Below are 12,062 nucleotides of genomic sequence, written 5' to 3'. Positions count from 1 at the left end.
TGAAAATCCTCTCTATCTCTTTGCTGATGACTCTACTCTCTGTCGCTCCATTCCTCATCCCTCAGATCGGCAGTCTGCAGCCTCCTCACTCTCTGCAGACCTGGACAAAATCACAGACTGGGCAAACAAGTGGAGCATGTCTTTCGAATCCTGATAAATCTCACACTCTTATGATGTCCCTCCGAAAAGACCGACTGGACAACCCTCCCATCCACTTTCTGAATAATCCTCTCCAAGAAGTTCTGTCACTCAAGCTTTTGGGTCTCACTATCTGCCATGATCTTTCCTGGGAAAACCACATTTCAAATCTGGCCTCCAAAGCCAGTCGCCGACTGGGCATCCTCCGTCGTGCGAAGTCCTTCCTTGGCACACCTGAGCTCCTCACCACATACAAGGCTTTCATCCGCAGCTCAATGGAATACTGCTCTCCCCTCTGGGCTGGTGCTCCTGCCTCACACCTAGCTTGTCTTCACGCTGTTGAAACCAAAGCGTTCAGAATCATTGGAATCTCCCGCGATGAAGCTAACTCCAAGGGCCTTTCACTCACTCACTCACCGCAGGCAGGTTGGTGGTCTTTCCGTCTTCTACCAACTCCTCTCTGGCCTTGCTCCCCCAGCTCTCTCTGGGCTCTGTCCCCCAAATATTCCGACAGGTCGCACAAGATCTGCCTGCAACCCTCTTATGGTTAAACTGCCAAAATCAAGACTCTCTGCTCACCTTCACTCCTTCATCCCTCTTTTCTCCCGCCTCTGGAACAAACTCCCTCACTCTCTTCAATCCCACTCCACCCTCCAGGTCTTTAAAACAGCTGTTCACCACCATCTCTTATCTTCCCCCATCCAAAACCTTGATCTTTTCTACCCCTGCTAATTTCACCCCAAATCCACTTTTTTGAAATACCAACTTCTGTCCTGTAAGTCCTTGGTGTCCTTGTTTTATACTTGTCCCACCCCCCCCACCCCCTTCCCACGCCTCCTCCCCCCAAGCCCTCTCCCTCCCACACATCTCCCTGCTCTCAAATGTTGTGTTTGTGTGCTTCCCCTTCTCTCCCCATCTTGTCTTCCGCTCCCTCTTTTTATATATTTTGTTTGTCTGGTTGATTTGTTTGTGAAATAAATATTAGCTCTTTCACGAGCCTCGATTCAGTATCCAAAAAAAATAATTTCATTCGTCCTCAAATGTTGATTGCATATACAAAGTTTCATTCAAACAATGTATTAAAATGTGGCCATAATTGCATTGTTTTATATTTGACCTTTTGACCCCAACCCAAGGCCCTGTGTTCAACACCTTGCCATGTGGTGATAATAACTACCAAGTTTGGAGAATTTTTATACAGCTGTTTAGGAGAGAGATAGAGTGATGGACAGACAGACAGCCGATTAAAATATCCTCCCAATCAATTTACTCGGAGAACGTCGACAGAGCTCAAAGGAAGTATGCAAATGTTTATTCCCGAATGACCCAGATCGCAAGGTCTCGCAAATGTCCCGCACATGCATAAAGTGTATTTATGAACTCGATTATCTTTGAGATTGAAAGGGCACCCACCCACCTTCAGATGCCTAAATGAAGTTGAATGTCATGGTCAAAATAGCAAAAGGCTAATTCTGCTCTGTCTGACTTGGTACAAAATTCTAGTAATCTGCCTCTTTCCATTTTTTCCCCCTTCTGGTTGTACAGTACTACCAAACACCCCATTTTGACGCTGAAAAACTCAAAAACATTTCAACGGGCAAAGGTTACGTGACATGTTGAGCACTCCGCAAGGCATCACCTATTTGTAGCTCACTTTGCATATAAATATGAAGGTTGGTTTCCAAACTTTGCATATATTGGTTGGGTATATATTTGTGCACAAAAGGCCAAACGTAAAGAACACACCTTCCCTGGAGGGAGCATGGCTGGCATAACACGACCAAATGTTGGCCGGGCCATCGGTTGGGAGCCGGGTTGGGCCTGCAGAGCTATCAACGGCTGCTGAAGACCCGAGGCAAATCCTGCAAGAGACATCTGCAAAGCATGTGGAAGCAGGGTCAAGGGATAGGACAAGGTTATACCTCTGACAAGGTTATACGTTATACCTTTTCAATACTTTTCATCACAATCATTTGGTGTAAAAGAGCCTCCCACTTGCCTCTTCCTCCACTCTCTCCCCCATCCCTACAAACGACTGTTCACATTTGCACATTGATTTGTGGAACAAGGATTTAACGTTTCAGCCCATCATCTATATTGGTATTTGCAGACCTGGAACCAAGAACAAAAGATGAGCAATGTTTGTCCCTGAAATTACCTAATCAAACAACTATAAAGCATCTGAAAATGCAAAGCTTGTCCACGTCCGCTTTGTATTCTGACCGCTTCTTCCATATGCTAAACATGACAAAAAATGATTTTAGGCGACCTTGACCTTTTGACCTCAAAATAATCGGTTTCTAGGGTTTAATTGGTGAACCAATATGCACATTCTTTAAATTTAATGTCAAATGCATGAAAATTGATGATTTTATGTGACATTCATCATTGAACTTTTGACAAAATTATTAATTTGTATTCTCCATATTCTCATAGAAAAGTTTTGTAGAAAATTTGATAAAAGCTCCAATGGTTTAAAAAAAAAAAAAAAAAAAGGCACGCACGCACACACGATTACAAAACCCCATCTCTGCGCGAGGGACGGGCTACATATGGTTACATGAAGCCAACGACAGGCTGTTTCGTACTTTGTTAATGGTTTATAACGTCACTTTAAAAGTGCTGTTAAGACTTTAAAGCAATAAGTGCCTTATAAATCTTACAAGATTGCTGTAGTTGGCTTTTGAGAATTTTGTTTGGTGTGGGTGCAGGATAGTTTTCCTCAAATCATCCCTACATACAGTCTACCGTCTCTGTGCTCAAAACAAAAATCTATATTTATCCCTTAAACCCAAAAAGTGGAACAAATGCATCCAGAAGAAGTTAAAAAAAAAAAATTTTTTGTTTTTTTTAAAAATACCCAGATTATCACAAGGCTAGTTTTCTGTACATTATCGACGTATTCATGTTTAAAGAGGCTGAGCCTAAACAGGCCAAGAGATAAGGCTGACCAGGAAAGCTTGGGAAGTGTTTATGCAAAGAGCAGCCAAACGCTCCCACTCCCAGGACCAATGTCATGTGTGCCATAAAACAAATTCTTCTTTTAATAAGACCCTGATCTGATGCTTATGTTTTAAAGATTTTTTTTTTTTCAGCTTCTCCCTGCACAAACCAATTTATTTCGAAATAATGGCCACCATGTCCAAAGGTAATAGTCAGGTTCACTATGTTAACAAATATAATTTCGTTCAAAATTTTGGTAGATTAGCAAAACTATACATTTTTGGAATATTCAGAGCATGAGGAATCCAAAAATTTATGTTTACATTTGCGTAGACACCTTTGCGAAAATGACACTCAGGACAGTGATGAAGATAGTCAGGTTCACTGTGTTAACAAATATAATTTCTTTCAAAATTTTGGGATTAGCAAACCTGTACATTTTTGGAATATTCAGAGCATGGAGAATCTGAAAATCAATGTTGGTATTTGCACAGACACCTGCATGGCCGCCATTTTGGATTTTGAAAATGGCCGCCATAAAATACATATTTTGCGCGATCTCGGCTTCTAGTCAACCTAGAGACTTAATTAAATATGCTAATCCTATGTTTTCTGGGTCAAGGAATCCAATAAAGGCCTCAAAATAGTGCTCAGGATTATAGAAAAGCAACAAACAAAGGTAATTGAAAACCATTGTCTTTATATTTGTGATATAACTGTATTACATAATACATGATATTGCAAGTCCTTTGAAGTTATAGGTTGTTATAGGAAGTTATAGGTAGTGTCAGATTGAACTATAAGTCCTATACACAGGATCTACGAGGTCTATACCGTTCAGGAATATGCTTTTACAAATCTTCATCACTGTCCTGAGTGTCATTTTCGCAAAGGTGTCTACGCAAATGTAAACATTAATTTTTGGATTCCTCATGCTCTGAATATTCCAAAAATGTATAGTTTTGCTAATCTACCAAAATTTTGAACGAAAAAACATAGTGAACCTGACTATAAGCTCGATGAGGAACACCCAAACGTGACAAAAGCCGTCCAAAGTCTCGCTTCAAACGTTCCTTGGCCGAGGCCTTGACGACGGTCAACTCTTCATGCCGAGTTGGCCGTTCGCGACAGCTTCAAGCACATTTAAATGTTCGAGTGGCTTACCTGGCTATTAAAGCACTGAACTCGCATTATGAGGAATGAGGTATCGAGGGAAGGGATTGTGTGCAAATCAATGTGAGAAATAGAGAGTTCATACTTGTTGCACAGTGGCACCAGGAGGTTGTGGGAATCCACTTTGTTTCCCCTGTAGACCCTGACCAGAGTACATTCCTCCAGGCTGGCCCTGTCAATGAGAGAAAAACATTGCTGGGTATCAGCCAATTCCACTGGATGAATTCACAATAGTTGATTTGTGAACTTGATACCCGTAAGCAGAAGCAGAGATGGTGGGAGGAGGTGGGGTGGACGAGGGGGAGACTATAAATACAAGTTTAGGTCCAAACATTTTGAGTACAATGAATATCACAGCAAAGCTCTTCACACCTGCAGACTGTGGGGGTCAACAGGGGATGAGCCCTGTGGCATCTGTGCCCCATAAATCATGGGCATGGTCTGCTGCTTCGCTAGGTCTCGGCTGGTTTGTGAGGGAGGTGGCGGTGGAGCTGCATGGGGAGCAAAGCCGGTGCTGTATGCCTGTTTCACAGCTGGTGCAGGGAATATTGTGGCACCAGGCAGGACCACCGATTGTTGCTGCGTGAGGCCCCCTGGAACGAAGGCCTGCTGGGACCTGGGTGAAGAATGATAAATAAAAAAATTAAAATCATATTATTTGTAATATGTTCATCAGCACAAGCATCAAGATAATAAAATGGTTCATTACTAAACACGTAGGCCAAGAGTCAATCAAGAGGTTGGATTTTCCAGAACTAATTTATAGAGGGCATAGCTTTTCCGCTACCACAGTATCCCGAGAAGGTTGGGGCAGAATTTCGGAATTTGGTCACACTCAAAAAGCACCGTGGGATCTTTAATGTCCATCAGCATGTGCTGGCAGATGGGACCCCAGCTGCAGGAATGAAGCACTTATTGATGCAGCACCCTGTCTGTGAAGCATCAAGTAGACAGTTTATAATTGGATCAAGAATCATACCTGGATGAGACAGGTCGAAGGTAATTATTTCATATCTGCACCATCCTGTCGAACATGACATTGGACAATAATCTAATAAATAAAATTCATCGGATATCTGCCTGCCTGTTGATTTCTTCGCGTTTTTTACCCTCGAGACCCTTAATACCCTCCTGACCCCTAAGACCCCCTAGACCCCTAATACCTCAAAGACCCCAAAGACAACGTATGCCTCAAAGACCCTTTAAGACCTCGAAGACCCTTGAAGACCCCAAACACCCTTAAGACTTTAAAATCCTGAATATCCCAAAGACCCTTGAAGACACCCAAGACCCTTGAAGACACCCAAGACCCTTTAAGACCCCGAAGAACCTCAAGACCCCGAAGAACCTCAAGACCCCGAAGAACCTCAAGACCCCGAAGAACCTCAAGACCCCGAAGAACCTCAAGACCCCGAAGAACCTCAAGACCCCGAAGAACCTCAAGACCCCGAAGAACCTCAAGACCCCGAAGAACCTCAAGACCCCGAAGAACCTCAAGACCCCGAAGAACCTCAAGACCCCGAAGAACCTCAAGACCCCGAAGAACCTCAAGACCCCGAAGAACCTCAAGACCCCGAAGAACCTCAAGACCCCGAAGAACCTCAAGACCCCGAAGAACCTCAAGACCCCGAAGAACCTCAAGACCCCGAAGAACCTCAAGACCCCGAAGAACCTCAAGACCCCGAAGAACCTCAAGACCCCGAAGAACCTCAAGACCCCGAAGAACCTCAAGACCCCGAAGAACCTCAAGACCCCGAAGAACCTCAAGACCCCGAAGAACCTCAAGACCCCGAAGAACCTCAAGACCCCGAAGAACCTCAAGACCCCGAAGAACCTCAAGACCCCGAAGAACCTCAAGACCCCGAAGAACCTCAAGACCCCGAAGAACCTCAAGACCCCGAAGAACCTCAAGACCCCGAAGAACCTCAAGACCCCGAAGAACCTCAAGACCCCGAAGAACCTCAAGACCCCGAAGAACCTCAAGACCCCGAAGAACCTCAAGACCCCGAAGAACCTCAAGACCCCGAAGAACCTCAAGACCCCGAAGAACCTCAAGACCCCGAAGAACCTCAAGACCCCGAAGAACCTCAAGACCCCGAAGAACCTCAAGACCCCGAAGAACCTCAAGACCCCGAAGAACCTCAAGACCCCGAAGAACCTCAAGACCCCGAAGAACCTCAAGACCCCGAAGAACCTCAAGACCCCGAAGAACCTCAAGACCCCGAAGAACCTCAAGACCCCGAAGAACCTCAAGACCCCGAAGAACCTCAAGACCCTGAAGAACCTCAAGACCCCGAAGAACCTCAAGACCCCGAAGAACCTCAAGACCCCGAAGAACCTCAAGACCCCGAAGAACCTCAAGACCCCGAAGAACCTCAAGACCCCGAAGAACCTCAAGACCCCGAAGAACCTCAAGACCCCGAAGAACCTCAAGACCCCGAAGAACCTCAAGACCCCGAAGAACCTCAAGACCCCGAAGAACCTCAAGACCCCGAAGAACCTCAAGACCCCGAAGTACCTCAAGACCCCGAAGAACCTCAAGACCCCGAAGAACCTCAAGACCCCGAAGAACCTCAAGACCCCGAAGAACCTCAAGACCCGGAAGAACCTCAAGACCCCGAAGAACCTCAAGACCCCGAAGAACCTCAAGACCCCGAAGAACCTCAAGACCCCGAAGAACCTCAAGACCCCGAAGAACCTCCAGACCCCGAAGACCCTCCAGACACCAAAGACCCTCCAGACCCCTAATAACCCTCCAGACCCCAAAGACCCTCCAGACCCTTCCTCCCGTCCATGGTACACTGAATCTTGTGGTGAGGCAGTTGCCCTGAAACAACTTGCCTTTGCCTCTTGGAAGGCTAATCCAACTGAAGGAAATCTCAGTTCCTTCCACCAAGCTCGGAACAAGTGTGTGTCTACCCTCAGGAGTGCCAGGAAGCACTATCTCTCCTCACTCAAGAATGAACTCTCAAACCTGTCTCCTTCCTCCAAATCCTGGTGGCGTCTGGTCAAATCCGTTTCTGGTGTTTGTGCCCCCTCCATCCCCTCCCTTACCTCAAATGGCCACACAGTTGACATCGCACGTGACAAAGCCGAATGCCTCAACTCTGTGTTTGCCTCAAAATCCTTAGTCCCAAACCCATCTCTCTCTGTTCCCACCTTTCCCAGTCGAACCAAACTGCTCCTGGACTGTGACCTTCTCTCCTGACAAGGTGGAGGAGTTTTTGTCAAACCTCGACTCTGATTCTGCAACTGGACCAGATGGCATCAGCCCACGGGTCCTAAAATCCTGCTCTGCCGCTCTATCTCACCCTCTCTCTGTTCTTTTCACCCTATCCTTTGCTCAAGGTCATCTGCCAGCATCCTGGAAATCAGCAAACATTACTGCTTTACACAAAAAAGGTGCAAAAACAGATCCTTGCAACTACAGACCAATCAGCCTGCTCCCAATTATCAGCAAAGTCATGGAATCCATCATTGCTTCGGATATGAAATCTTTCCTCTTCTCCAATGGCTTGATCTCTGATCATCAATTTGGTTTCAGACCAGGTCACTCTACTCTGGACATGCTGCTTCTGCTGTCTCAACAATGGATGGAGGTCCTCAATGCCAAACAGGAAATCAGAGCTGTCTCCCTTGACATATCACGTGCCTTCGATATGGTCTGGCACCCAGCTCTGCTCACCAAACTCTCCTCCTATGGTATCCATGGAAATCTCCATGCATGGCTTGCGGACTTCCTCTCTGGTCGTAGTCAACGTGTGGCCCTGAATGGATTTCTCTCATCTCCCCTTCCCGTTCAGGCTGGAGTTCCCCAAGGCAGTGTGCTGGGCCCTGTGCTTTTTCTGGTCTTTATCAATGATCTCTCCGACTCTCTGGAAAATCCTCTGTATCTCTTTGCTGATGACTCCACTCTCTGCCGCTCCATTCCTCTTCCCTCAGATCGGCAGTCTGCAGCCTCCTCACTCTCTGAAGACCTGGACAAACTCACAGACTGGTCAAACATGTGGAACATGTCTTTCAATCCTGACAAATCTCACACTCTTACTATGTCTCTCCGAAAAGATCGACTGGACAACCCTCCCATCTACTTTCTCAACAATCCTCTCCAAGAAGTTCTGTCGCTCAAGCTTTTGGGTCTCACCATCTGCCATGATCTTTCTTGGGAAAACCACATTTCCAAGCTGGCCTCCAAAGCCAGTCGCCGACTGGGCATCCTCCGTCGTGCGAAGTCCTTCCTAGGCACACCTGAGCTCCTCACCACATACAAGGCTTTCATCCGCAGCTCAATGGAATACTGTTCTCCCCTATGGGCTGGTGCTCCTGCCTCACACCTGGCTCGGCTTCACGCTGTTGAATCCAAAGCTTTCAGAATCATTGGAATCTCCCGCGATGAAGCTATCTCTGAGGGCCTTTCACTCACTCACCGCAGGCAGGTAGGTGGTCTTTCTGTCTTCTACCGACTCCTCTCCGGCCTTGCTCCCCCAGCTCTCTCTGTGCTCTGTCCCCCAAATATTCCTACAAGTCGCACAAGATCTGCCAGCCACCCTCTGATGGTTAAACTGCCGAAATCTCGGCTCTCTGCTCACCTTCACTCTTTCATTCCTCTTTTCTCCCGCCTCTGGAACAAACTCCCACACTCATTTCAATCACACTCCTCCCTCCAGGTCTTCAAAACAGCTGTTCACCACCATCTCTTATCTTCCCCCATCCAAAACCTTGATCTTTTCTACCCCCACTAATTCACCCCAGATCCACCTTGTTTGAAATTCCAACTTCTTTCCTGGAAGTCTTGGCAGTGTCCATATGTTTTATACCTCTCCCACCCCCCCCCCCCCCCCTTCCCATGCCTCCCCCCCAAAGCCCTCTCCCTCCCACAGTTCTCTCGATGTCTCCATGTCTCTCGGTCCCTGCTCTCAAATGTTGTGTTTGTGTCCTTCCCCCTCTCTCCCCATCTTGTCTACCGCTCCCGATGTTATTTGTTTTGTGTGTCTTTCTGTGTGATTAATGTTCGCTCTTTCACGAGCCTCGATCTTGTATACAAAAAAGAAAAGAAAAAAAAAAGACCCCTAATAACCCTCCAGACCCCTAAGACTCTCCAGACCCCTAAGACTCTCCAGACCCCTAAGACCCTCCAGACCCCTAAGACCCTCCAGACCCCCAAAACCCTCCAGACCCCCAAAACCCTCCAGACCCCCAAAACCCTCCAGACCCCCAAAACCCTCCAGACCCCCAAAACCCTCCAGACCCCCAAAACCCTCCAGACCCCCAAGACCCTCCAGACCCCTAAGACCCTCCAGACCCCTAAGACCTTCCAGACCCCTAAGACCTTCCAGACCCCTAAGACACTCCAGACCCCTAAGACACTCCAGACCCCTATGACCCTCCAGACCCCTAAGACCCTCCAGACCTCCAAGACCCTCCAGACCCCTAAGACCCTCCAGACCCCTAAAACCCTCCAGACCCCCAAGACCCTCTAGACCCCTAAGACCCTCCAGACCCCTAAGACCTTCTATACCCCTAAGCCCCTCGAGACCCCTAAGACCCTGTACATCTCAAAGACCCTTTAAGACCTCAAAAACCCTTTAAGACCTTGAAGACCTCAACGACCCTTGAAGACCCTCAAGAACCATAAGACCCCACCCCCTTTACATCATCATACATAATTGGTGCAAGTATACAGGGTAAAGAAAACCTATCACGGATGGACTGACAACCCAAAAAGATAATGCCTCTGTTAACTTCATCGGTGGAGGCATAAAAAAAGAAAATCTATACAAAAAGCAGGAAAGGTCCCGTCCAGTCACAAACTAGTTTATGTTCGATTGTGATCAAACTTAGCCTGTGTACTTAGAGGCCCTGGGAAGGGATCGTCTTAAAGCGGTCGGCGTAATCTACCAAGAGAGGGAGAGGAGTGTGTTCATGATAAAGGTTCAAACTGCAAGTCATGAGGATGTAATGTGCAGCTGCACAAACTAGAAAGTGTCCGACTAGCGAGATTAAACTAAGTCAAATAAATGAATGGTGCCAATGGAGAGTCAAAGGACAAAAGCTTCGTACTTTCCACACCGTGGCCATTTTTCCATATGGTTAACATAATCAATAATGATTTTGGAAATACAATGTTAAAAAATAGAAAACAAATTGATGAAATTGAAAAAGTAGGTTGTATGAAGCACTCACCGGAAAGCCTGGATAGGGGGGTTCAGCATTTCCTGTGGCTGCGAGGCTGGAGGACCCTGGCCTTGCAGTGATGCATACATGGGAAAGGGAATTTGCTGAATGCCAGCCTGGTATTGAGTAGGGGATAAAGAAAAAAGTAGCAGAAAAATGTCACGTGACTATTTTCACCAGAAATGTTTTCCACCAACAAAAAAAATGCATAAGAAACAGACCACACGTTTTGATCATGGTCAGGGGAATGAATACGAGACTAGAATTTATTCGATAGGTAAAGTCAGAGGAATACGAGAATATTGAAAAGTTACGTTTTGTGAATAGAAAGTTAAAGGAATCAAGGCTCACCGTCATGGGAAACAAAGTAAGACTGACGTTTCATGCATCACCTTTGTCAGAACAACAGCACAAGCTAATGCCCGGTGCCACAAGATCCCCCTGCTGCCCCCTTCTCACCCCTTCCATGCAACTTTACTATAATATAGTTTGTGCGCTTCTTCCGTGTCCTAAATGGTTCCTGCTGCCGTAGAATAATAAATGTTACCGTTGAAACGGCCACATTAAGCTTCCATTCCCACTTCTTCAATCCAAGAAAGATGGGCTTTTAAAGCAAGCATCTTTATGATTAATCTTCGTAACAGTGGAACGCAATAGGGTATGCATTTCCCTTCAATAAAAAGTTCCAGGTATTTCGTCACGAAACTCCAACGCCTCGAACGACTAAAAACAGCAGGGCCCATCACTTGAATGGAAACAAAATAAATCCCGAAGCAACATCTTTATAGTTGCTTCGTGCATGGTGTGCCAACAATAGAAAAATGTTTGTATTTAGTATCAACATAAACGCCAAACTATGGTAAACCTGTGAGAGGCTGGCTTGATAACTTGGTGGGGGCAGCGATTGCGGCAAACGTGGTTGTGCCGAAAAGAGGTGTCCGACATTCACGTAGAAAGCTGGCAATTGTCCTGCTGGTCCTACACAAGAGGAATAAGCACATTAATAAAAATTGGGGCAATACCCCTGGTGCTCACCTGGTAGAATAAACAGTATACTGCACTGACTAAAGGTATTTTAAACCAATTTCAATGGTTGCTAGAAGACAGGGCAGGAATGTAGAATAATACCAACATATAAGACTTTAAACAAACCAAAAAAAAATACCTATTTTGGGGGGCAACACCCTCCTTCCCACCCACAACCCCATATACCTCCTCAGACCCCAATTTTTATAAAGCCTTGAACAAACACTGGTACACCACGGGCGATTAATGGTCAAGTTACATTGAGATTATGCATGTAGTTTCAGAGAGAAGAGCAAAAACCTACTTTGGAGGATGGGGTGGCGGGGGGTTTGGGAGCAACACCCCCCCCCCCCCCCGTAGACCCTCTCTAGGGCCCATATTTTTTTAATGCTGTGAATAAACTTTGGCACAACTTGGGTGATGAAGGTTGTGGTCAAGTTTCATCAGAATTGCATGTGTGGTTTCTGAGATGAAAGCAAATACCTATTTTGGGGGTAAACCATCCCCCCTCACCCCCACCCCCACTCCCACTCCCACTCCCACTCCCACAGTAGACTCTCTCAGGACTCGATTTTCTTAGTTCCGTGAACAAACTTCGGTACATCACG

General features: G+C 46.3%; 1 protein-coding gene across 5 annotated transcripts in view; it reads right to left on the bottom strand.

Annotated features, from left to right (window-relative positions):
* The window catches only part of LOC137424099 (protein PRRC2C), a 190,575-nt gene that overhangs the window by 8,932 nt on the left and 169,581 nt on the right, over positions 1–12,062 (bottom strand). For all 5 annotated transcript variants that reach the window (XM_078774907.1, XM_078774910.1, XM_078774911.1 and 2 more), the window contains exons 28-32: positions 11,294–11,406; positions 10,438–10,544; positions 4,627–4,870; positions 4,340–4,426; positions 1,885–2,013 (exon numbers count right to left, since the gene is read on the bottom strand). In XM_078774907.1, coding sequence (XP_078631033.1) covers positions 1,885–2,013; positions 4,340–4,426; positions 4,627–4,870; positions 10,438–10,544; positions 11,294–11,406 — 680 coding nt within the window. The remainder of the gene's footprint in view (positions 1–1,884; positions 2,014–4,339; positions 4,427–4,626; positions 4,871–10,437; positions 10,545–11,293; positions 11,407–12,062) is intronic.

The sequence above is a fragment of the Myxine glutinosa genome, chromosome 3, assembly GCF_964187855.1.
Source record: "Myxine glutinosa chromosome 3, kmMyxGlut1.1, whole genome shotgun sequence".
NCBI lineage: Eukaryota > Metazoa > Chordata > Myxini > Myxiniformes > Myxinidae > Myxine > Myxine glutinosa.
Note: the sequence above shows the minus strand (reverse complement) of the source record. Positions and strands in the feature narration are given on the sequence as shown.